This window comes from Eumetopias jubatus, unplaced genomic scaffold (genome assembly GCF_037043125.1).
Source record: "Eumetopias jubatus isolate StellerSeaLion01/CBP00866 unplaced genomic scaffold, mEumJub1_p1.0 scaffold_1, whole genome shotgun sequence".
NCBI lineage: Eukaryota > Metazoa > Chordata > Mammalia > Carnivora > Otariidae > Eumetopias > Eumetopias jubatus.
In genome coordinates this window covers 158717927-158744469 of record NW_028274807.1, presented here as the reverse complement: position 1 = coordinate 158744469, position 26543 = coordinate 158717927, and the positions used below count along the sequence as shown (strand labels likewise).

Below are 26543 nucleotides of genomic sequence, written 5' to 3'. Positions count from 1 at the left end.
AATACATCTCAGAGGTCTTGACTCTCAGTGTTCCATGTCAATTTGGAGGGTTTCAGGGAGGAATCCCTAATTCTATAATCTCTATTATAATCACCCACTGTGGCATCTAAAATCCCTCCCTTGCAAAACCTTCTTCTCTGACCCTTTTACAGTAGCAGTTCTATGCAGAGATCTGATGCTCAGGGAGCCCCAGAGGTGACCCCAAGTGATTGAGGTGGGCAGGGCGGGCAAGGTGCTGTGCAGTTGTCCACTTGGACTAAGGCCAGCTCCCTGAGGCCAGTGAGTCCTGTCTAACACTATGGTCTTATTCCATCCCCAGATCCTTCTGACCCATCCCTTCTGCCATGAAGATCGCAGTGATTGGGCAGAGCTTGTTCGGCCAGGAAGTTTACTGCCACCTCAGGAAGGAGGGTCATGAGGTCGTGGGCGTGTTCACTGTCCCAGACAAGGATGGGAAGGCAGATCCCCTGGGTGAGTGGATGGCCCAGGAACAGGGAAAGGGGGTGCCCAGGCAGGCAGGTAGCAGTGGGCAATGGGTGGAGCAGAAGTCTTGTGGTGGTCATGGGCATCCCAGGAAGCAGGCTTACATGGTCCACCTTGAATCCTGCTCAGGTGCCAACCAGCTGCTCTGCTTTTCTAGAACAAAACAGAGACCCCTTCCCCAACTGATCATAGGATGGAATTTGTGTCCTGGAGAAGGGCCAGGGAGAAGCCCAGTCTGCCCCCAGGACCCTGCTGTCTGACCATTCCAGGCTCCTCTGACCCCAGCACCACGCTCTGAAAGGGCTGCTAGATGGGAGACACTGCAGGTCAGTGTTCCCAAATGTGAATGTGCAGGGTGTCCCCAATAGTGGGAGTGCCTGTTATGCAAAGTGCTGAGTCCTTCCCTAGGAGTTTCTGTTCAAAAGGATGGGGTTGAGTCTAAGAATTTGCATTTCTAACAAGTTCCCAGGTGATGCTGATACATCTGGCTCTAGGAAGAGTACAGTTTAAGAATCACTGGCCTCTAGGCTGGGAGCCTCAGCAGCACTTCAGGATGCAAGGGCCCTCAGCTCAAGTGAACAGACCCTCCAGGATCACTCAAGTCCTTCTCAGGCCAGATGGATGCAAAATATAAAGCAGGGCTTAAAATGGAAGGCCAGATTGAGAAAGAGCCTTGTGGGGCTGGCCAAGCACAGGGGCATGGTTCATAGGAATAATGAATCGCCCTAGACAGAGAAGCACAGCTGACCCCTGGACCCAGCTCCCGCACCACAGCAATGCTAACCAGGCCTCAGTCTTACACTTGACCCCAGTGTGACCCATGATATAGCCTGACCTCACCACAGCCTGAGCCCTGCCCTCAGCCACTAAGTGACCACTGATACTAATCTCTGAGCCTAGATCCAGACAGAGCTTAGCTGGGACTTGACCCTGACCTTGGATGTCTTGTGGAAGTGTTCCTTTGATCACAACATGGACAGCTTTTTCAAACACAGTGTCCAGTCTGCTTGCTTTGATCCCACCCTCCCTTAATACCCCCGAATGCAGGGCAGAGGCAGAGGGAGCTAGAGAGCAGGTCAGGTCCAGTCAGAGGCCAGTCCTCATGCTGGCTGTTCCAACAGAGAACGCAGTACAGGCATGTGTTTGTTAGGTGCTGCAGAGGGCAGGCAAAAGAGAACTCCAACCTGCTGGCGTAGTGACTGCCAATGGCAGCTACCGCCTCTCAGGCTGGGGCAACAGAGGGAAGCTCTAACTCTTACGACTTGGCAGCTTGAGGCTCTAATTCAGACCTGTGAGGACTGAGCATGCTGCTCATAGGTGCTGGTAACTAGGTGGGGTGGGGTGCCTGCAAACTGAGACCCAGACCTCAGAGGGCAGACATAGTGGGAGGAAGGTGTACATTGGGGCTAATTCTGCAGATATTGGGAAAACAGCAAACTAAGTCAGCTGCTACTCTGGGAAGACAATGCTGCTTCTAGGGTGAGGAACTGAGGCAGGGGGTGGAGAACTCTCAGGACAGGAACCTGACTGAAAGGAGCGAGCCCTGCCCCCTTGCCTTCTTTCCCCTTCTCTTCAGCCTTTTAGTCTCCCTCCAGCACCCCTTATCAGCAGTGCTTGGCAGGCAGCTGATGAAACGAATGTAGTTTGCAGGGTCCCAGCTGCCATCCCAGAGAGCAGTAGAAGGATGGAGGACATTAACTTGGGGACAGCATGACGAGGCTGTGGGAGGGGTTGAGGAGAAGAGCTCAGTCTTTGGGGGCCAGACAGGAGTCTGGGCAAGGGAGACCTTAGATGTCTTGGAGGTCAGCAGCAGTCCGTCCATGCGGAGCAGTCCCTGCAAACTTGCCCTTGGGCAGTGCTATCCCCTTGGTGCTGTCCCTTCTGTGCTGCCCAGCGGAGCCCCGCTGTACAGTGGGGAAGGACAGGCGGGACAGACTGGGAGAGAAGATGCAGGAGTCACTTTGCTGGGAAGGCAGCGGTAGCTGTGGGTGGGTGCATGCAGGGAGGGGCCGGTTTCTCACCTGCTGTCCCACAGGCCTGGAAGCTGAGAAGGATGGAGTGCCAGTGTTCAAGTTCCCCCGCTGGCGGGTAAAAGGACAGGCTCTGCCTGATGTGGTGGCGAAATACCAGGCTTTGGGTGCCGAGCTCAACGTCCTGCCCTTCTGCAGCCAGTTCATCCCCATGGAGGTCATCAGTGCCCCCCGCCATGGCTCCATCATCTACCACCCAAGTCTGCTCCCCCGGCACCGAGGGGCCTCGGCCATCAACTGGTGAGACAGGGCAAAAACACCCCCCATCTGTCCAGAAGTCATCCTTCCCTAGCCCAGAGCTTTGCTCTGGGGCCACAGAGCAGGCATCATGCAGGGACCTGTCCTGTGCTGCCAGATGGCATCCACACAGCTGACTGGTGATCAAGAGTGCCAGAGAGAACCGGGGACAGGCATCATCAAGTGCTCTGTGTTCCCCCAGTAAACTGTGAAGGGAGCACTTCAGTGTTCCCATCCTGCAGCAGGGACACCAGGACAGAGTGGGTTATGGTGCTCACCCAAGGGTACCAACCCAGGCTGCGTGGCCAGAGGCCTGCTTTAACCCACACCCATTGCCAGTACATGGTAGCATCCCACTTGGAAAGGGATAGAGAAGAAGTAAAGGGGCACCTGAACAAGATAGTTTGACATGATAAGCACTCAGGAGACAATAAACGGGATGATGTGACTGATGGGTGGTGCAGTTTAGTTGGGTGATCAGCAAGGGGAGACATCTGAGCTGGGAAAAGAGTGGGTTTGTAGTCAGACTGGGATTCAGGCTTCCTGACCTCTGGTTACATCTCTTAACTTCTCTGGGCCTCAGTTTCCTTATCTGCAAAAGGGGCATATAATGCCTGTGACACCTGTTGGGGTATTATGTCACATCAGGCATATAGGGCTTTTACCACAACACTTAGCATGTGGTTGGTGTCAGTAAATACCTTCTCTTTCCAGGTCTCACCAGAGCAGGTATCGGTCCTCTCAGGGGCGGGGCATGAAGGGGGTTGTTGGAGGGTGACCAGGGGCCACAGGAGCTGTCCCCAGTTTGCCCTTCTCCCTGGTCCTTCCTCCTGGACTCAGGCTTTCATATTTGTGCTCCCCAGGACCCTCATTCATGGAGACAAGAAAGGGGGGTTTACCATCTTCTGGGCAGATGATGGTCTGGACACTGGGGACCTTCTGCTCCAGAAGGAGTGTGAGATCCTCCCGGACGACACCGTGAGCACTCTGTACAACCGCTTCCTCTTCCCTGAAGGCATCAAAGGAATGGTAAGGGCTGGGAGCAGGCCATGCCACATGTGGGCCTCCACATGTGCTGGTACCCTTGCTAGGCCTGGCCTGCACCCCCTACGCAGGCTGCTCCCCCAGTTCCAGGATTCTGGAGAGAGAGAGCTCTCATGTCAACGTCTCAAAGAGGCAGGATTAGGACATACAATGTATGGTGTTAGGCGAGACTCTTGCTTACAACTGACAGAACCCAATTCAAAAAGCTTTATCCAAAAAGGGAATATTTTTGGTCCATTTACTATAGAAGACAAAAGGCAAGGGTGGTATCAAGCATGGCTGAGTCCAGAGACATAAGCCATGTCATAGGATTCTGTATCTCTGTCTTCGTACTGATTCTAGTTTTTTGTTTGATTAGCTTCACCTGCAGGTGGACTGCCCTCAAATGGGAGGAAAGGGAGTCACTGGTGGCTCAAGGCTTATACCTCTTGATTCCAAAGGCAGAAAAACTCCTTTTCTCACAGAATTCATGAATGAAAAATCAGAGAGGCCGACTGTAGTCATGCAGGCTGAGTTGTCTGCAGAGAGAGGTTTCTGTCATCAGAGCAAGACAGACAAAAAGGCCTGAAGTTAGACACAGTTGTGGTTGGCACAGCAGGCAGGCCCTGTGGGGCCTCGCCCCCCAGGGACTGCTGTGTCTATGGGGCTACTGGTGGTGGAGCCAGAAGAGGCCAGCCAGGGTTGGCCAAAGGCAGACACACTGGAGCTTCCCATTGATACCAGTAGGAGGCAGGAGTCAGACAGGAGGCCATATCGAATGGGAGAACAGACCCTGTTTGGAGGTAGCAATAAGCATTGCAATGACTGAGAGTGTTCACCACTGCCCATATGTCAGCCATCCCCTTCCCCTCTGCTCCTGCTTCTTGCCAGCCACCTTTTATTTTTCACATTGTGTCAAACAAGATGCCTCTTGTATTCTCTCCCAAGGAATTCCCCTACTCAAAAAAGTAGTGAACAGAGTAGATTTGCTGGAGATTTGATATGAGAGACAGAGAAGGGGGTTATCAGGCACATCCCACAGGAAACAACTAAAAACATCCTTTAGGGCTACACTGTCCAATATGGCAGCTGCTAGTCATACGCAGCTATTAAATTAATTAAATTGGATTTTAATTAAAAATTGAGTTCCTCAGTCCCACTAGCTACCTTTCACATCCCCAGGACAGGAACTATGCATGGCCGATGTATTGGAGAGTTCTGACACAGAACATGTCCACCACCACGGAACATTCTGTGGGGCAGTCCTGCTTTAGACATTTCTGACGCTCATCACTTCTTGGTTTGGGTGGCTCTGGGGCTCTCCCCCCAGGACCCCTTCAGGATGGGCCCAGCCTCCCTGGCTCTCCTCTTCACTTCCCTGATTCCTTCTTCCACAACCTTCCCCTTTCTTTAACAAAGAAACTGCTTCCTGCTTAATCTCAGACTTCCAAACACATCATGGGGCTCAGGATCCATTGTCCTTAAAAGATAGGAAAAGCTTTAGACAAAAACATGGGAATTCGTGTTTGTTATACCTCTACAGGGCTCTGTAGTTTATATAGTCTTCTAAGATCTCAGAAAGTACAAGATCTCCTATATAATTCTCTAAAACTGTGTGTGGTAGAGAGGGCAAGATTTTGTACTCATTGTTCAGACTGGAGTTAGATTCAGGCTAACTGTACCCATTCCTATGATGGATATTCTTTGGGTGCCCATTGTGTACCAGGTGTGGGGCCAGGCAAGTCTGGTTGGTGTGGGGCTGTGTCCAGGCTCATGGTGAACCCAGGGACTGGGAGTAAGGGGAGGGTGGTAATGCTGGGGATGCCAACTCACCTGGTCTCCCCAGGTGCAGGCTGTGAGGCTGATTGCGGAGGGCAAAGCCCCCAGACTCCCTCAGCCTGAGGAAGGAGCCACCTATGAGGGCATTCAGAAGAAAGAAACAGCCAAGGTGAGTGCAGGGCCCTGCCCACCCTGAAGCTTGCCTGTGCATGGGCTGGAGTGCAGAGGGTGTCCCAGGGAAGCTGGGGTTCAAGCTGAATGGCCAAGTTGTAATTGCTTAAGGCCTGAAGAGAGAGCAGCCCACGCAGGAGACGCATGAGCAAAACTCATGTGGCACCTCGACTGGCAGGGAGCAGGGTATGTTCTGAGTTCTTCTCTGTTCCCTTAGGGAAGAATGGGCAGGCAGTGTCCCCAGGGAAAAGAGCTGGGGTAGGGCAGTGTGTAAAAAAATCAGCCATAGGGCTGGAAGTCTCTAAGATGGGGTATGAGAGGTTATTCAGTTTCTTGGAGCTATTGTAGCCTTGGGGGTTGGGCGGGACCTATGGGCTGTACCTCTGCTCAGGGCTTATGAGGTGCATAGGGATCTATGTGAGTCCTGCGGGTGAGGAGAAGCTGTCGGGGTGCCTTTGGGATGGGCCTGCACTCTGTATTGGGGAGGTTGTGTAAGGCTTTGGCCATCTTAACAGAGTGTTGTCTTCCCCTATCATCCTAAGGTTTGTTTCCACCCAGTCAAGGGTCATCAGGGCACAGGTGGGGTGGGAGGTGGCTGGGAGGTGGGGGGTTGAGGGGAGGTGGGGGAATGCCAGGGGATGACCAAGGAGTAGGGAAGATACTGGCTGAGCACACATGTCTTGCCCCACAGATCAACTGGGAGCAGCCAGCAGAGACCATTCATAACTGGATCCGAGGGAATGACAAGGTTCCGGGCGCCTGGACAGAGGCCTGTGGGCAGGTATGTTTGTGCATGGCTGGGATTGGGCTAGATGCCCTGGTGTGCCCTGCTGGCTGTAAAACTATCAAAATATGTTTGAACTGGTTGGCAAATAGACACTGCCCTGACCCCCAACCCCACCCAAGTGCCCTCAGTCACCTCAACCCCTCCCCCAGGACCATGAGACCTGTTCACCATCTGGTGGCTGAAGGATAAAGGTCCAGGACAGCTCAAGTCCTCCAGGTCCTTGCAGCAACTTTGAGTTCAAGCTGTATTGCTTGTAAAATATAGCCCACCCCTGGGCTCACAGAGATCCCAAATCCAGCTCTGACTTTGACTTGGCCCTAGTGGAGAGGAGCAGTATGCTCAGGCCAGGGTTTGGGCAGTGGCATTCTTCAGATGTTGAAGATGGTGAACCCTGGGGCTCACAGGCTCTTGAGAGGCACTGGGAGTTGTTGGCAGGACTGTGAGTGGGGACCTTCATCTGCTCCCCACAGAGGGCAGTCCTGTCCTCCACAAAGCTTCAGACTGTCCAAACCCCTGACTGCTGTCCAGCTGCCCAAACTCTGTCCAGGAGTCTTTCTCCTGCCTTCATCACCACAAGAGTCTTTGCAAAGTGACCAGTGCTTTGTGGCATCCCCAGGGCACTCTGTGATGCCTTGAGCATATTTTGTCCTGGTGTCTGTCTGCCTGAGATCTGAGGCCAAGGGCCAATTAATAGGGTCTAAGGGGCATCCAGGGCTTGAGGGCTCCATGTGGTCTCTAATGCTCCTCCAGGTCTTGTTTGTGCCCCTAGAAGCAGAGTCCTTGGGGTTGCAGTTCTTGTGTTATGGCTGCCCTGGCCCTGCCTGGCCCCCCTTCATCCCCTTAGCTCTGCTCAGACTTGCCTGGGTTGCGAGCAGTGGGAGCCTTTTTCATCCACCATCTTCTGGTTTTCCTGTCCTCAACAGAAGCTGACTTTCTTCAACTCAACGCTGAACACTGCAGGCTTGGTGCCTGAGGGAGAAGATTTACCCATCCCGGGAGCCCATCGGCCGGGGGTAGTCACCAAAGTGGGACTCATCCTTTTTGGGAATGATGACAGAATGGTAATGGTGATGCTGTCAGTCACATGTCTGTACTGTAGGCTCCAGGGGCTCAGGCTTGGAAGTTAGACCCCAAGGCTGCTCTGGAGAAAACAGGGGAAAATGAGACTGCAGGCTCCAGGAGTCTGGAAAACCCTATGCTTGTACTTTCCTGTTCTGGGCAGGCTGGCCCTTCCTTGCTCTTCCTGACCAGGCTCCTCAGCCAGAGCTGGGTGCCCTGTGAGGGTACTGGAATCAGGAAGAGGCCCTGTCTCAGGGGCCCTGAAGTTGGAGCCTCATTTTAGTCCAGCAGAGTGTCCAGGTACCACTGAGTGTGGTCACTGAATCTGTGCCTTAGTTTCCTTCTTTCTGAACAGGGACATCACAGTGAAGAACCCTGGAAGCCATGCTGGGCACACTACATGCCCTGATTCATGTTAGCAGACTCTGCAACTCTGAGTAACAGCTAATATTGATGGAATGCCTTCTGTGTGCTTGGGCACTATTTTAAAACAATTTATTAAATTTGATTTTCCCAACAACTGTATGAGATATGTATTATACTCATTTTACAGAAGAGAAAACTGAAGCAAAGAGGTTTAAATAACCCTCCTAACATCACCAAGTTAGTTTGTGGCAGAGCGGGATTCAAGCCCTAAAATTCTGGCTCTGAGGCCCACCTCTTGGCCACTAATACTCTGTTCAGTGGTTGGACAAGTCTGGACCTTAAGATACTGGGAGCAGAGAAGGAGTACAGGCAGGGGTCTCCAAGCACTTTGGGGATTTCAACTAACCCTGTGGATGTTGAATCATTGGCTGCATCGGTGTGTATAGGCCAGATGGAGAGTGGAGCAGCTTTGCTGGGGCTTGGTGTGAGCTCACTCTGGGTGCCCACCCTGCTGTGCTCTGCCATTGGAGGGCTTGAGGCTGCCATCAGTGTCCACAATTTACAGTGATCGGGTGTTTTAGGTATTCACGCTTGATACATTCAGTTGAAATATGCTATCTATCTTGGGTCAAGTTCCCTAGAAGCAGCATCTGAGATAGGAGTTCTTGTGCATCTGATTTATCGAGGGAGTACTCTTGGAAAATCCCATACAACCTAGGGCTAGGTTGGAGCAGAGGACAATGCTAAGCAAAGATATAAGGGTTCTGGAGTCTTCCAGCCTTTATCTCATACAGTGTGAATTGCATCTGCTGATTATGCCCCTGCATGCTCACATCACTATGTCCTCAGTTTCTGCTGCCCCTGGGGAAGGGGATTGGCAATGAGGCATAAGCCCCTGGGCCTCTCTGTCTGTAGCTGTGTCTATCCGGCAAGAGCCATGGAGTAGGAAGATGCAGATGTAGGCTGCTAATGGCTCACCCATGCAGCAGCTGGAGGATGGGGACACCATCCAAGAGGAGCTCTGGATAGGGGGGCACCAACTGTACCTTCCATGATGTCCACAGGACAGCAAAGCAAAGGAAGCAGCCTTGGCAGAGGCCCTTGGTTGAAGCATCTTTCAGAAACTTCTAGCTGAGTCTGGCTGGGCTTTAGCTCACAGAAACTCCCTAATATTTCCAAAAGGCAAAAGGGTGGAGATCAGGCAGGGAACCTGGCTCCAGTTATAGCAGAGTGGATATAGAGTGTGCCATTCTTATAAGCCACTCTTGTCAAGCACAGATGTCCTCGTCTGCTCCTCTTCCCACCTCTAGGCCCCATGGGACATCAGATGACCTTCACCAGATGTTTCCATGGGGTTTCTGGGAGCTGGACTATTGGGGTATTAGTTGTTTACTTGATTGACTTTCAAAGTTGTGATTAATTATTTTTGTCTAATAAGTAGGCATTTTTATAGAAATAATAAAGTCATTACACTTAAAAAGAAGTGAGAGCTTGGTGGGGGTGGGTGACTGGGAGATGTGAGCTCTACCATTCCCTCCGTGTCCCTAGGATAGCCAGCACGCCCACTCTGAACATCTCTCTTCGTCATTAATCTTGTGCCTTTCTTGTGGTGAGGGTTGGAAATGAAGTGTGTGGGGTGCCCAGCACAGTGCTCTGTGTAAAATTGTTCTTTTCCCTGAGAGGAGGGCAACCTCAGGTGCTGTGAAAACTTCTTTTTGCAGCTGCTGGTGAAGAACATCCAGCTGGAGGATGGCAAGATGATCCCAGCCTCCCACTTCTTCAAGGGATCGGACAGCAATGCCCTTGAGCTGACCGAGGAAGAGCTGGTCATGGCAGAGGCTGTGAGGGTAAGAGACCCCTCAGGGATTCTGTCTGATTGTGCAGGTTGTGCACTGCACATGTGTTTTTTGACTCATGCTCCCTGGAGTTGGGTGTATACACCCTCTATGGATTTATGTGCTTACCCCAGGCACAGTGATGGTTCTGTCCTGTCTTGGGGCTTTCTGATGTCCCCTTACTCTCTTCTTCTGTCACTGAAGCACTGGGATTTGGCTGGCTGGGTCTGACTTTCCTAAGGACTCCTTGTCAATGGTGGACAAATGAAGCAAGAATCCCCTGGATAGATGACAAAGGCAGATGCCAAATCCATGACGCTTTGATGAGAATGTGTGCACTGTAACCTTCCAGAAAACTCCCTGAGAAGGAGTATCTTGCACTGTGACCAGCATGGGCATCATAGTCAGGCAGACCTGGACTCCAGTCCAGCTGCCCTGCATGATGCCAGAGAGCACTTCCTTCTCTGAGACCCAGTCCCTTCCACCACAAGTCAAATCAGTGGTCACCTCCCAGAGTTGTTCCTCGTCCTTCCTGCTCCCCCCACTCATCTCTCTCTCCTTGGGAGGCATGGTATTGATGGCATTTAGCCTTATTGAATGAGAGGCGTTAGATGAATTTTCACTCATTCAGTAATGTACTTAGTGACTTATTTAAGAAATACATATGAGCTCCTATCAAATACCAGGTGCTAAGTCAGACACTAGGAATATGACAATAAGCAATGTCCCTGTTGTCATGAAGTGTCCCTTTCCATGGGGAAGAGAGCCAATGAACAGCCAAACATGAACAAGATAATTTCAGACAAAGAGAAGTGCCATGAGCGAAATAACAGGGTAATGGAAACGAGGTCCTTAGAGGCTGGAGGACGACTTCAGAAGGAATAATCAAGGCAGTCTCCCCTGGGCAGGAGGAGGGGAGGTTTGCCCTGAGAGGTGAATGGAGAGAGTTCTGGGGGAAGGATAGATGTATTGAGTGAAGGTGGGCCAGTTTGCAGCCACAGTGGTGACCATGGGTGTTGATGACAAGTGCAGGGGACAAGACTCAGCAAGGGAGGGACATGAGGAGCTGGTCCTGCTCCAGAGGGCACTGAGCACTTCCTTAGTAGAAAGCTGAACATTCTGAATGTCTATAAAAAAAAAAAGAGAAAAAAAAGCCTGTTTATTCAAAAATATTCTTGGAGCCACTGCTCTGGCCCCAGCCCTGTGCCCACTGGGGGTTACTGGACCAGCTGCTGGACAAATTGGCCTTCTGGAGTTTCCAGTTGAGTGGCATTTGGGGTGGGCTAAAGTTGTATGTTAAACCTGAGTCAAAAGCTGCTACAACTGTGTCCTTCATCTGTGCACTGGGAAGAATAAACCCCACGCCCATGGGTGTTGTGAGTGGTAGAGGAGAGAACACATATGGAGAGGGTCCATTCAGCAGCACCTATGAGGACCTCAATAAATGTTGGCAGGGAGCCTGGTCATCAAAAGACGCACATATTTGCAGAGTGTGTACCCGTGTCATGTTCTAAACACTTCAGGAATGGTAGTGTGTTTAATTACTGTAATAACTCCATGAAGCAGGTGTTATTATTACCTTCATCTCCCAGCCGAGGACCTGAGGCCCGAGGTGGGATCACAGCAGATGAGCACAGGCCTGGGCTTACAGCCCAGCTGGTAGGGCTAGAGTCCTGGCCTCCACTGCTGTGCTGCTTGCCACATGGCCTCTGTCATCCTTAGCATTGTTATCATGACACCTATTGGTCACAGTTGGGCTGGCCCTTTCAGAATGCCTGGTCTGGAGGCGACTGCGGGGGAGGGGAGATAGCCAGGGAGGACAGGGCAGTGTGGGGCGGTTGTGGCCCTGGTGTTGATGGAGAGAGCCCAGCCTGGTGGCCCCAGCAAGGGTCAGCTGTGTTCTCCATTCAGCAGACCTCACCAAGTGCATGCCGTGGGCTGGAGTGGGCCGTGGGCAACAAGCCCAGCCAAACACCCTCCTGAGCCAGGGCTGTGCAGAGCACTGCAGGTGGCACAAATGTCACATTTGCTGAGCTCCTCTGTACACCAAATGCTCTTCCTGCCTCAGGCAAGACATCCCCCATAGCCATTATCAACCTCTTGCACAGATGAAGAAATAGGCACTGAGGGGCTGTCTACATCTCCATGGCGTGTTAGGAGCCAAGCTGGGGTCTGAATGAGGCAGTGCGGCTTTGGGGTGCACTACCTCTCAGAGGTTCCATACGTATCTTATAAGGGCCAGTGCATCTCGTAGGCATCATAGGGTGGTACACCCATATATGGTGTACATGTACACCTGGGTGTACATGTACACCCAGGCCACTTGAGTCTGAAGAGGGTAGCCCTTGCCAACAGAGCAGTCAGTGAAGATTTCAGGGAAGAAGTGACACGGCAGTTGGCCCCAGAGGATGCCCAGGATTTAAACATGAGCTGTGGTTCAGAGAAGGGCATCACTGGTGGGCAAAGACCCAGGCAGAGGCCCAAGAGCAGGCAGTAGTCCAGTGGGGATAGGGAGTGGCTCAGCATGGCTGCTGACAGTCACACTGAGGATGGGAAGGGAAAATCACAACACCCTTCCAAGAATGAAAGAGCCAAGGAGAGGTTGGGTTAAGGGGTGCCAGAGGGCTGGTCCTAACTGGGCCTTCCCACCTCCATCTGGGCCAGTGACCAGCCAGACCTGAAGTTCAGACAGAGTGTGAGGCATCCTCTTCTGTCCTGAGAAGCCCAGCTGGGAACCCAGCCAGAGAACAGCAATCCCATCCTGACCCACTGGATGGTCTTAGAATTCTGGATGGTGTTGGCCACTGGCACTGCCCTTTCCATGCTCATCCATGGGGCTGGCTGGTGGGCACTGCTGCCCTCCACAGGCCCCAGGACAGAGGGGCATAGAACCAGCTATCTGTGAGAAGACCCAGGCCTCCTGAGCCCCATCAATGTGCCTCATTTTTACCTTGAGAACCACCCCCACACTTTGCTTTCCCTTCCACAATGCAACATACCCAAATACGAGTGTCACTCTGGGGACCTCCCTTGGATGACAGCACCCAGGTAAGGCTGGGTATGAGGTGGGCTTGGGAGTAGCTGGTTCATAGCCATGCCCTGAGCTCTCTATGTCCGGTCTTCCTGCTGCCCCTGAACTGGTATGGGGATCCCAAAGAAGTTGGGGTCAAGGTGAGATGGGCAGGAGGACAATAGCTGAGCTCTTTGGGCTTCTACTTCCCCAAGGAGGCAATTGCTCCATTACCATGAGGCTCCTGAGAGCAGCAGCGCCTTGGAGTGGGCAGAAAGCCCAGACTGGCAATAGATGGTCCGAACACATATCAGGGGCTGCTCTCACCCAGAAGGTGCCTGCTCCCAGCTCCCCTGTGAACCCTTTCTCATTGCATCTGTTTTTTAGAGTGCCTGGAAACGGATTCTCCCCAGTGTCCTAGAGGTGGAAGACTCCACCGATTTCTTCAAGTCAGGGGCTGCATCAGTGGACGTTGTGAGGTAAGGCCAGGAGTGGAGGGGTCCGGTCCCAGGTGTCTGTGGCTGTGTCACAAACCACACTAAAACTGAGTGGCAGGAAACAACCTCCATTTGTTATGTCTGTGGATCATTCAGATCCGGGATCCAGAAAGGACCCATGTGTATAGGCCTTGGGGGATCACCTTGAATGGTGATGGGTCGGTAGACTGGCAGGATCTGGAAGAGCAGGGAAGGGGTATCGTCCTCCAAGGTGGCTTCTCACTGCTGTGTCTGGCCATTGGGCCTGGAGGGCTGGCATCTGCTGAGGTGGCACTGCCAACTAGGAACCTATGTGTTGCAGCCCCAGACTGGCTGCTCTGGGATTTGGTGGCATTGTAGGTGGTGGTTTATAGCTCTGAGCATGCTGGTGCCAGCAAACAAGGCAGATGCAGACCAAGCCTGGAAGGTCACATGGCATCACTGCCACTGACCTGATTGTCCTCCATGGTGACAAGCCTGTCCAGATTCAATGGCAAGAGCTGGGGCACTGAGACACAGCCCTCAGTGGGAGGAGGATCAAACAATGTGCAGCTCCAACTTAAAACTGCCATAAGCTCCAACATCCCCAGTGAAAGCCAAGGTGTATAGGGAAAGGGAATGGGCTGGTAGGGATCACCATAGACTAGGTTACCCATTCTTCAACTTCATATGAATCGTCCTGCTTTCCATTTAACAGTGGTAAGTTCTAATTTGTATAAAGGGAAAGATGTGGGATGTAGTAGAACATCTTTGTTTGCAAGCAACTGTAACTTAGTTCAGTCTGGTTTAAACAAAAAGGAACAAAAAAGTCAAAAGGATCATGATAGCTTTCTTTAGGCATGGCTGATTACTCCAAAGACTCAAATTATGTCATTAACATTGTCACTGTCTGTTGCTTCATTCTGGGGCAGGATTTCTCTTCATAGTGACAAGATGGCTGCCCAGCAGCTCTGTTCTAATTTCTTGTGTTATCAGCATTTCCAGTCAAAAGGTGGTTGGTCTCTGGCAGTTTCCACATGAGTCCTAGGCTTGTATTTGACTGGTTCTGATGGAGTCATGTGCCCCAGTAAGAATCAATTGCTGGCCAGGAGGAGGCATGCTCTGACCTGCCAGAGCTGGGTCACATGCCCACCTCTGGAGCCAAGGGTTGAGGGGACTACATTCAATCCACATCTCTAAAAGAGAGGAGAAAGTTGTTCCCTTGGAAAGTGTCAATGCTGTTCCCAGAAGCAGGGGAAGTGGGTGTTGTGAAGGCAGAAGCAAAGATGTGTACCACACATGGGGAGAGGTTTCTTGTGCTTCAGGAAGATGCAAAGGAAATTCTGTGGAGCTCACTTAAGTAGAGAAAAATTCCTGTGTGAAATGAAGGAAGTGTGTGCTATTGATACAGTGTGCAGAAGAGTGTCAGAAACACTCAACTGAGCTCTGCATTTGGGTTCCTTCAGTAGAGCTGTAGAGTGGGGAGTGCCAATCAGAGGAGTGCACTGATGAGAGAAAGGGATCCAGAGTGAACTAGGATATGTGAAATCTAGTCCCCTGTGAATGCAAAGGAAGACTTACTTGCTTCCAAGAACTTTGGGGGAAAAAAAACAAGGAGGAGGCTAACATTTGTGCTCTGGGGTGAGCCAAGAATGAAGTTGCTGTCTGACCAAATTGAAAAGTCCACCTGAGGCTGAATTGAGTAATGACAAGTCATCCTGATGACAGGGCTCTCTCCTTTATTTTAATGATATTATAATAAAAAGCTTCATGCAAATGGTAGTTTGAGGAAGAGATCCATGCTGTGTACCTGGAGGAGATCCTGGGGAGGATCTGAAAAGGGGTTGATTTAGAAGAGCAAATATGATCATAAGAATTGGGGATATGTATTCTATCAGTTAGTTTTTGCTGTGTAACAAAGCACCTCAAAATATAGTGGCTTAAAACACCACCATTTTTTAAGCTCATGGCTCTGTGAGTCAACAGTTTGGGCTGGGCTCGGTTGATCTGGGCCAGACTGATGTCAGCTGGGCTCACTTAAGTGTTTGTGGTCAGCTCCCAGGTCCGCTGCGGGCTGGTTGGTCTAGGATGCCCCGTTAGAGGGCCAGTGCAGGCTTGTTAATGCGATGGTGAGAGGGTCTTAGGAGGCAGAGGGTCTAAGAAAGCACATCATATCTGCTGCATTTATTGGCCAAAGCAAGTCATGGAGTTGGTCCAGCTTCAAGGAGTAAGGAAATGGACACCACCTTCTAATGGCAGGTGCTCTAAAGGCTGGGACTACAGAAGGGGTGGAGCATTGTAGCCAGTTTTGCAACCTACCACACATATAAAAGTGCTGAAATGGGCCTGTGTGCTTGGAAACCTTGGACACTACAGGTCTCTTATATCTCATTCTGATTTATGTGTGTGGTCAGTATGAAGAATAAAATAAATGTTTGCTTTTTTTTTTTTAATACTGCTCAGAAGAATTTCAGACACCTGAGCAAATGATGTCCTGAGGACAAGCCAGAGCTGCCTAGAGCTTCTGAGCTGAGGTCAATTGGAGGATGCAGATAAAACTGATTCTTTTTTTGTTTTGTGAATACTTAAGAGCATATATCCTTTTGTTTCTATTATGGTAAAAAACATATGAGATCCACCTTCTTAACAAATTTTTAAGTGTACATTCCAGTATTGTTAACTATAAGCACAATGGTGTACAACAGATATCCAGAACTTTTTAATCTTTCATGACTGAAATTTTATACCCATTGAACAGCAACTCCCCGCCCAGCTCCTGGCAACCATCTTTCTACTCTCTGCTTCTGTGAGTTTGATTACTTGATATACATTATATGAGTGGAATCATTTAGTATTTGTCCTTCTTTGACTGGCTTATTTCACAGCATAATCAGGTTTAAGCGTGTTGTAGTATGTGACAGGACTTCCTTCTTTTTTAAGGCTGAATAATATCCTGTTGTATATTTACACCGCATGTTCTTTATTCATCCATTGGTGGACATTTAGGTTGTTTCTGCCTTTGGTTCTTGTGAATAATGAATATGGGAGTGCAGCTATCTCCTGGAGATCCTGATTTCACTTCTTTTGGGTAAATACCCAAAAGTGGGATTGCTGGGTCTTATGGTAGTTCTAATATTTTAAATTATTTATTTATTTAAGTAATCTCTACACCCAATGTGGGGTTCGAACTCACAACCCTGAGATCAAGAGTCATATGCTTCTCTGATTGATCCAGCCAGGTGCCCTTGGTAGTTCTATTTTTAATGTTTTCAGCAATATCAACACTGCTGTCCATAGTGGCAGCATCATTTTACATTCCTACCATTGGTGCACAAGGGTTCCAGTTTCTCTTTTAGCACTTAAGAAAAGACCATCCTCATAGTTGTGAGGTGATATCTCATTGTGGTTTTGACATTCATGTCCCTAATGATTGGTGATATTGAGGATCTTTTCATATACCTGTTGGTCATTTGTATGTATCTTTGGAAAAATGTCTATTTAAGTCTTTTGCCCATTTTTAAATTGGATTATTTGGGGGGTTTTACTGTTGAATTGTAGGAGTTCCTTATATATTTTGGACATTAACCCCTCAGATATATTGTTTGCAAATATTTTCTCCCTTCCTATAGGTTGCCTTATCACTCTATTGATTGTTTCCTTTGCTGTGCAGAAGATTTTTATTTAATGTAGTTCTACTTGTCTGTTTTTGCTTTTGTTGCCATGATTTTGATATAATATCCAAGAAATCATCACTAAAACCAATTTTATGAAAAATTTCCCTATATTTTCTTCTAGGAGTTTTGTAACTTCAGGTCTTTGATTAAGTCTTTAATCCATTTTGAGTTGATTTTTAAATATGGCATAAAATAAAGGTCCAATTTCATTCTTTTGCAGGTAGATATTCAGTTTCCCAAACACCATTAAAGAAATTTTCCCATTGTATATTAGCAGCACCTTTGCTAAAGATTAGTTACCCATCTATGCAAGAGTTTATCTCTGGACTTTCTATTCTGTTCCATGGGTCTATATGTCTATCTTTATATCAGTACCACACTGCTTTGATTACTGTAGCTTTGTAATGTATTTTGAAATTGGAAAGTATGAGGATTGTTTTGGCTATTCAGAGTCCTTTGTGGTGCCATATGAATTTTAGAATTGTTTTTTTCTATTTCTATAAAAAATAGGATTTTTTTTAGATTCTTTTTTTATTTAAAAAATTTTTTAAAATTTTATTATGTTATGTTAGTCACCATACGATACATCATTAGTTTTTGATGTGGTGATCCATGATCCATTGTTTTCATATAACACCCAGTAGCTCCATGCAGTATGTGCCCTCCTTAATACCCATCACCGGGCTAACCAATCCCCCACCCCAAACCCTGTTTGTTTCTTAGAGTCCATGATCTCTCATGGTTCATCTCTCCCTCCGATTCCCCCCCTTTCATTTTTCCCTTCCTTCTCCTAATGTCCTCCATGCTATTCCTTATGTTCCACAAATAAGTGAAACCATATGATAATTGACTTTCTCTGCTTGACTTATTTCACTTAGCATAATCTTCTCCAGTCCCATCCATGTTGATGTAAAAGTTGGGTATTCATCCTTTCTGATGGCTGAGTAATATTCCATTGTATATATGCAGAAGATATGAAAAGACACTTCCCTGAAGAAGACATACAAATGGCTAACAAACACATGAAAAAATGTTCATCATCATTAGCCATCAGGGAAATTCAAATCAAAACCACATTGAGATACCACCTTACACCAGTTAGAAGGATTGGGATTTTGATAAATATTTCATTGAATCTGTAACTAACTTTGGATGGTATGATTATTTTAACAATATTCAAATTCATGACCTTGGGATGTCTTTCCATTTATTTGTGTCTTCCTCAATTTCTTTCAGCTGTATTTTATAGTTTTCAGTATATAGGTATTTCATCTCCTTGATTTTTTCCTAAGTATTTTATTCTTTTTGATGTTATATAAATAGGATTATTTTCTTAATTTCCTTTTTATTTTTATTTTTTTTAAAGATTTTATTTATTTATTTGACTTAGAGATAGAGAGCACAAGTAGGCAGAGGGAGAGGGAGAAGCAGGCTCTCCCCTGAGCAGGGAGCCAGATGTGGGGCTCGATCCCAGGACTCCAGGATCATGACCTGAGCCAAAGGCAGCCGCTTAACTTACTGAGCCACCCAGGCCCCGCTTAATTTCCTTTTTAGATATAGAAAAGCAACTGATTCTTATATATTGATTTTGTTTCCTGAAACTTTACCAAATTAGTTTACTAGTTCTAACAGTATTTTTGTGGAATTTGTAGGGCTTTCTACCTAGAAGATCATGCGTTCTACACATAGAGATCATTTTACTTCTTCTTTTCTATTCTGATGGCTCTTGTTCTTTTTTTCTTTTTCTTTCTTCCTCCCACCTAATTGACCTGGCTAGGATTTCCATTACTATGTTGAATGAAAGTGGCTAGAATGGGCATCCTTGCCTTTTTTCCAAGGGAAAACTTTCAGTCTTTCACCATTATGATGTTAGCTATGGGCTTTTCACATCTGGGCTTTATAATGTTAAAGTATAAAGTAATTTTCTTCTATTCCTAAGTTTGTTGAGTGTTTTTATTATGAAAAGGTGTTGAATATTGTCAAATGCTTTTCCTGCACCTATTGAGATAATCATGTGATTTTTATCTTTCATGCTATTAATGTGGTGTATCACATTTATTGATTTGCATGTGTCAAACCATCCTTGCATCCCAGGGATGAATCCTACTTGGTCATGGTGTATGATCCTTAATGTGCTGTTAAGTTTGGTTTCCCAGTTTTTAAAAAAATTTCAGTTTTTTGGAAGAGTTTGAGAGGTATTGGCATTAGTTTTTCCTTAAGTGTTTGGTAGAATTCACCAGGGAAACCATCTGGTCCTGGGCTTTTCTTTATTGGGAAGTTTTTGATTACTGATTCACTCCTTACTCATTATTGGTCTGTTCAGGTTTTCTATTTCTTTTTTTTTTTAAAGATTTTATTTATTTATGAGAGAGAGACAGAGAGAGAGAGAATGAGTGGGAGGAGGAGCAGAGGGAGAAGCAGACTCCCTGCAGAGCAGGGAGCCCAACTTGGGACTCAATCCCAGGACCCTGGGATCATGACCTGAGCTGAAGGCAGACACTTAACCAGCTGAGTCACTCAGATGCCCCAGACTTTTCTATTTCTTCATGATTCAGCCTTGTAGATTATGTTTCTAGGAATTTATCCATTTCTTCCAGGTTATACAATTTGTTGATATGTTAATTATTCATAGTAGTCTCTTATAATCCTTTGTTTGTGTGGTATCATTTATTTTTATTTTTTTTAAAGATTTTATTTATTTATTCATGAGAGACAGAGAGAGAGAGAGAAGCAGAGGGAGAAGCAGGCTCCCAAGGAGCAGGGAGCCCGATGCAGGACTCGATCCCAGGACCCTGGGATCATGACCTGAGCCGAAGGCAGACGCTTAACCATCTGAGCCACCCAGGTGCCCTGTGTGGTATCATTTATAATGTCTTCTCTTTCATTTCTGATTTTATTTGATTCTGCTCTCTTTTTTCCTTAAGTTAGCCCAGCTAAAGATTTGTCAATTTTGTCTATTTTTTCAAAAAAAACAGCTCTTAGTTTTGTTTGATCATTTCTATTGTCTTGTTGTTATTGTTGTTGTTTTGGTCTCTATTTTATTTATTTCTGCTCTGATCTTTGTTATTTTCTTTCTTCTGCTAACTTTGAGTTTCATCTATTCTTGTTTTTCTAGTTCCTTGAGGTGTAAAGTTTGGTTGTTTATTTGAGTTCTTTTCCCCTTAATGTTGGCATTTATCACCATAAACTTTCCTCTAAGAACTGTTTTTGCTCTGTCCCATAAGATTTGGTGTGTGTGTTTCCATTTTTGTTTGTTTCAAGACATTTTTTCTCTTTTGATTTATTCTTGGTTATTCAGAGGTCTGTAGTTTAATATCCATATTTTTGTGAATTTTCCAGTCTTCCTTCAGTTATTTCTAGTTTCATACCACTGTGGTCAGAAAAGATATTTGGTATGATTTCAGTCTTCTTAAATTTGTCAACACTTGCTTAGTGACCGAACATGTGATCTGTCCTGGAGAATGTTTCGTATGCTTTTGGGTGAGCTATTCTGCATATGTATGTTAGGTCCATTTGGTCTGTAGTGTTGTTTAAGTCTAATGTTTGCTTAATGGTTTTCTGTCTGGATGCTTCCTGCTTTATTGAAAGTAGGGTATTGAAATCTCCTACAATTTTTGAGATTCTATTTCTTCCTTCAGTTCTGTTAATGTTTGCTTCATACATTTGGGTGGTCTGATGTTGAGTTCATATATATTTATAATCATATCTTCTTCGTGAATTGGCCCTTTTATCATTATATAATGTCCCTGTTTTTCTCTTGTGACAGTTTCTGACTTAAAATCTATTTTGTCTAATGTAAGTATAGTCACCTCTGCTCTCCTTTGGTGACCATTTCATAGAATATCTTTTCCATTTTTTCACTTTCAGCCTATGTGTGTCCTTAAACATAAAGTGAGTCTCTTCTAGACAGCACATAGTTGTGTTTTGTTTTCCTTTTTATTCTTTTTAATCCGTTCAGCCACTCTATCTTTTGATTGGAGAATTTAATCCATTTTCACTTAAAGTAATTGTTCATAGGAAAGGAGTACTGTGGCCATTTAAAAATTGATTTCTGTCTTATAGCTCTTTTGTCTCTTTTTTTCCTCTCTTGCTATGTTTTATTGATTTTTTTTTTGTAGTAACATGCTCTGATTTCTTTCTCATTTTCTTTTGTGTCTCTTCCATAAGTATTTTCTTTGGAGTTACCATGGGTTTATATAAAACAATCTACTTTAAGCTGATAACAAATGAAGTTTAATTTTATACAAAAACTCCACAATTTTACCTCTCCTTCTCACACTTTATGTTATTGATGTTATAACTTACATCTTTTTATATTATAGGTCCATTAATATATTTTACAGTTATAGTTTTTTAAAATTATTTTGTCTTTTAATTTCTATACCAGAATTAAAAGTTGTTTGTGTACTGTTACAGTATTACAGTGTTCTATATTTGTCTATATATTTACCTTTACCAGTGAGCTTTATATCTTTATATGCTTTCATGTTGCTCTTTAGCATCTTTTAATTTCAATTTGAAGGACTCCTTTTAGCATTTCTTATAAGAAAGGTGTCTTGGTGATGAACTTCCTCAGCTTTTGTTTTTTTAGGAAAGTAACTCTTCATTTTTAAAGGACAATTTTTATAGCTTCAGTATTCCTAGTCGGCAGCGTTTTTTTCTTTCAGTACTTTTAATATATCATGCCACTCCTTTCTCTTTTGCAGTGTTTTTGCTAGAAATCTACTGATACTCTTATGGAGGATCCATTGTATGAGACGAGTTGCTTATTTATTTCTGCTTTCTAAATTTTCTCTTTGTATTTGACTTTTGACAATTTGATTATAATATCTTGGTGTGGACTTTATTTAGTTCATCCTGTTTGGGAATTATTTGGATTTAAATCTGGTTGTCTGATTCCTTCCCTAGATTTGGGACATTTCTGGCCATTATTTCTTTAAATAAGCTTTCTACTCCTTTCTCTCCTTCTTCTGAAACTCTCATACTGTATGTGTTGGTCCATTGATGGTCTCCCATAAATCCCTTAGTCTTTCTTCTCCCTTTTTAATAATTTTTCTTTTTGCTCCATAGACTTGATCACTTCAAATTACCTGTCTACAGGTTCACTGATTTTTCTTCTGCTTGATTAAGTCTGTTGTTGAACCAACCCCTCTGGTGAATCATTCACTTGATTTATTGCATTCTTCAGCCCCCAAATTTATGCTTTGTTCTTTTTCATATTTTCTATCTCCTTGCTGAAATTCTCATTTTATTCATACATCTTCCTGAGTTTGTTGATCATCTTTGTGATGGTTATTCTGAATGCATTGTCAGGTAATTCATCTCAAACAGAGATATCTCTGTTTCTTCAGGGTCAATTTCTGGACTTTTATTTTGTTTCTTTGATGGGGCAATTTCTTTGTGTTTCTTGTAACTTTGGGTTCATATTTGTGCATTTGAAAAAAATAACCACCCCTCCAAGTCTTTATAGACTGACTTTGTACAGGAAAAGACCTTTGATAATAAGGCTGGCAAAAGATTCTGGAAGCTTCTCAAACCTTTTCTGTGGATATGCCTTCTTTGGACTTGTACATGTAGATTCCTAATTAGATAAATCTGATGGTTTTTTGTTTTTGTTTTTGTTTTTTAGGAGCTCATAATCTTTTGCTCCCTATGGTGTCCATCTGTCATATCACAAGTACTCTGAAGGAGCATAATGCCTGGCTCTTTTGTTGTTCTCAGCAGCCTCAGTCATCTAGAGTACTTTGGGTCCCATCAGTACCCAAGTCGGGATAGACAGAGACCAGTCATTGAGTAACCCCACAAAAGTTGGAGTATTGAATGCATATTCCATGTTCCACTCTTCTCTTCCCTCTTGAGGGAGAGGGAGAGGCTGCTGAACTATATTTGCTTTTGGCTCCTGTACTGTGGATCTTCTGGAGCAGTGGCACATCACCCAAATGCTTTGTTCTCAGTGACTCTCAAGCATCTGGAATATTCCAGTTCCCATCAGTACTCTGAGACTGGTGTGACAAAAGCCAGTCCCTTGGGCAACCCTCCTGAAAGATCAGAACATTGGACATGCAGTCCATTCTTGCCTTTCCCTCCCCTGAAAGAAGCTGAGGGCTTGTAATTTCTTCCCAATCACATAGTGCTGTGCCAGGGAGCAGAGACCATGGCAAGAGGGTGCCACAAATTTTCCTACTGGCTTCAATGCAGCCAGTTTTACACTTGTTGGAGGGGGTGCAGGAGACTTTTAGCTGTTTCTAGATTTCTCATAAAAGGGATTGGTCCATGTATTGTTGAGTTGGTGTTTCTTTGGGAGGAAGAAGGGTCTGAAGCTTTCTATTCTGCCATCTTATTGATGTTACTCCAAAAACATTAAGAAAGTTGATTCTTCACCTTCTATTCTGCCTCCATCTTTTCCACCCACACTAGTGTCCCCTTGATGGGGACAGAGACCCAGCTCATGAGCCAGACAAAGCTCATTCTCCTGAACTGGCCAAGTTTGGCTTGTGATTCTGGGCTGGAATACTGGGAAATATCCCAATTCAAAATAATAAGAAAAAACAGGAGGAGGGAAAGGGAAGAGAAAGAAGAGATGGAGGAAAAGAAAAAGAATGAAAAGGAGAAATTAATGTAAACTATTCAATTTGTAGACCAAGGAGCTTATGGAACTCTTTGGCCTGCTTCCGAAATACATTGTTAAGAACAGAAGCAAGAAACTTAAGATCATCCCCATTTCTTCTTTGAGCAGGGTCTCCAGGCAGGCAGCTTAGGGGATGTCAGAAACCCTGGGCAGATGGCACAATCTAGCTGGACAACTGAAGAAAGTTTAATGAGGGGTCTATACACGAGGGGAGGGGAAGGGAGGACCAACAAAGAATGTCAAGGTACCTTGGGACTCACAAGAGCTGGGAACCTGGGCCTGAAGAGGAAAGAAGAGGAACTGGAACCTGGGGGCTTGGAGCTTTTAGAGAGGACTGCATGATAGGAGCTGTGAACATTGGAATGGAAACACAGCCTTACCAACCTATAAATCAGGAGTGAGGGAGCAAGAGGATAAATACCCCAACCTCTTTCTTCTTATCCTCCAATCTCCTACCAGTATCTCTTGTTGGCCAAATAAAACCAGAAGTCCAAAGGAAAGTGACTTTATAGCATATGCAACTTTAATGTAGTCCACAAAATCCAGCCTCCCAGGACACAAGATAAAGGAGAATGAAAAAGGGGGTTATGGGGAGGTAAAGGGAAAACATACAGCTCACTGAGAGAGCTGGACTGCAATAAGCCTATAAAAAAATACACCTTGGATGTCTTGTGCCCAGGATGGATTAATAAAAGATCCACTACTGGATGATTAATACTACCAAAAACATGTAGAGTAATGACTAGATGCCAACTTCTGTGCAAGGCTTGCTTGTGTCCTCTTGGCTCTGTCCTTGACACTCAGCTATTCAACGCTGCTACATTTGTGTGCTATATAGCAAACTAATCCCTTTTGGGAATACAGTAAAGCTGGGAGGGATGGGAATACACTGGATGGAAAAATCAGGGAGTAAAGACCCTCTGTGAAGCTGGAATTTTGGCCTCTTGAAATCAGATGAAATGTATCCAAAACCAATGTAAGGTCCTCTTTGGAGCTCAGAAAAAACCAAATCCCTGCTAGAAGTGGAGGATGGAGGATGTGGCTCAGAATTTATGTGAATGAGGAGCACAAAATGTGAGGTCATGTATTCACTTGTGTCATTAACAAATATTTATTGAGCACTTACTATTAGTAAGTCACTGCTGGAGTTAGGATTATAGCAGGGGACAAAATAGATATAATTCCTAGACTATAAGTGCTTTGGGGAAGACAAAGTAAATAGACAATTAAAATTACACTTGTCTCCCATCCAAGTACTAACTAGGTCCGACTCTACTTAGCTTCCAAGATCAGATGAAATCAGGTGTGTTCAGGGTGGTATGCACTGCCTGGGTTCTATTCCAGTAACAGATCTTGCATAAGTGCCAAATATCCTGGGGAAGCCATACCTCACTACACTGGTCTTCCCAAGGCCGACCCAGGTCACTGGTGGACAAGCTTCTTTTTTGGGAAGTCCACTCTCCCATTCATGGCTACAGTGTTGGAGTCCCCAGAATGCTTGGAATCTCCCCAGGCCTCCAATGGCACGGTCACCTGTGATTTGGCTCTGGAAGCCACGAGGAAGCAGCCTGGTGGCCAGCCTGGCAAAGCCAATACCGGGCCCCAATCCTGGGTGGCCACCCTCAGCCACCAGACTTCAGGAGGTGCTAAACTCATTAAAACTCCTTCCCTCCCCTCCCTGTAGACTAGGCAGGATGCAGCAAGAAGCAGTGGATTCTTTTATATCAAAACAGCAAAACACCAAAAAGGAAGTTCAGAGAACCCCACTCTTACTATCCACATGCAAGCCTTCCTGACACCCTGTAACCATGTGCCTTGCACCAAGTGGAAAATATACTCCAAGCAGCCAGTATGTATGTATACATGTATGTATAAATAAATAAATAAATAAATAAAATTACATTTGTTATTATATGAATTGCCACATTTACTCACCACACAAAGTAGTAGAGAACTATTTTTTAATAAACTTTTTATTTTATAATAGATTAAGATTTCTAAAAACCTTGTGAAGATAGTACAGAGCATTCCCATATACTCCACATTCAGTCATCTTATTATTAACATCCTACATTAGTATGGTACATTTGCCACAATTAGTAATCCAATATTGCTACATTATTGTTAATTAAAATTGATCTACTTTATTCAGATTTTCTTATTTTTCTGTGTAATGTCCCTTTTCTGTCTCAGTACCTTTGGGATACCACATTACACTTAGTCATTAGGTCTCTTCTAAACTATGATAGTTTCTCAGACTTGCTTTGATTTTGTTGATGTTAACATTTTTTAGGAGTACTTGTCAGGTATTTTGTAGTCTGTCTATTGGTTGGGATTTATTTGATGTTTTCCTTCATAATTAGAATGGGGTTATGGGTTTGGGGAAGTACAGAGATAAAGTCTCATCACATCATATCAAAGGAGCATGTTGTCAACATGACATATCACTGTTGATGTTGACCTTGATCACCTGACTGAGGTCATATTTGTCAGGTTTCTCCAGTGTGAAGTGTCTCTTCCCTTCCTCCCTCCCTCCATTCCCATACTGTATTCTTTGGAAGGAAGTCATTCTGTGCAGCCCACACTCCTGTGTTACGCTTTACCTCCTGAGAACAGAGTGTCTACCTACAATGATTTGAAATTCTTCTGCATGGACAGTTGTCTTTTTTCCTCCTATTTATTCATTCAATCATTTATTTTTATCATATAGAGTCATGGATATTTATCTTATACTTTGGATTAAATCCAATAGTAATTTATTGGTTTTGTTGCTCAGATTGTTTAAGCTTTGTCTACTGGAAAAAAAAAACACAGCTCTTTCAGTGAGACTTTGTACACCTTTGATGTGCCACCATCCTTTTATAAGCTCTTCCTTACTTTGTGGCACTACAAGATGTTCTTGTGCAGTCCCTGCCACAGCCCTAAAATCAGGGATTTCTCCTAGGATCCTTGCTTCCTTTTATTGGAAAATGGTATTAGAAACCAAGATGTGGGTGCTAGGTGTGC

General features: G+C 45.5%; 1 protein-coding gene across 2 annotated transcripts in view; it reads left to right on the top strand.

The window, feature by feature from the left end:
* Positions 1–341: 341 nt before the first annotated feature.
* Positions 342–26543, top strand: part of ALDH1L1 (aldehyde dehydrogenase 1 family member L1) — an 82335-nt gene continuing 56133 nt past the window's right edge. The window contains exons 1-8 of one of the 2 annotated variants that reach the window (XM_028101735.2): positions 342–471; positions 2519–2753; positions 3614–3779; positions 5620–5721; positions 6415–6504; positions 7434–7571; positions 9657–9782; positions 13168–13259. In XM_028101735.2, the coding sequence (XP_027957536.1) occupies positions 345–471; positions 2519–2753; positions 3614–3779; positions 5620–5721; positions 6415–6504; positions 7434–7571; positions 9657–9782; positions 13168–13259 (1076 nt within the window). In that variant the 5' untranslated portion in view covers positions 342–344. The remainder of the gene's footprint in view (positions 472–2518; positions 2754–3613; positions 3780–5619; positions 5722–6414; positions 6505–7433; positions 7572–9656; positions 9783–13167; positions 13260–26543) is intronic. The other variant, XM_028101736.2, reaches the window with a different exon arrangement.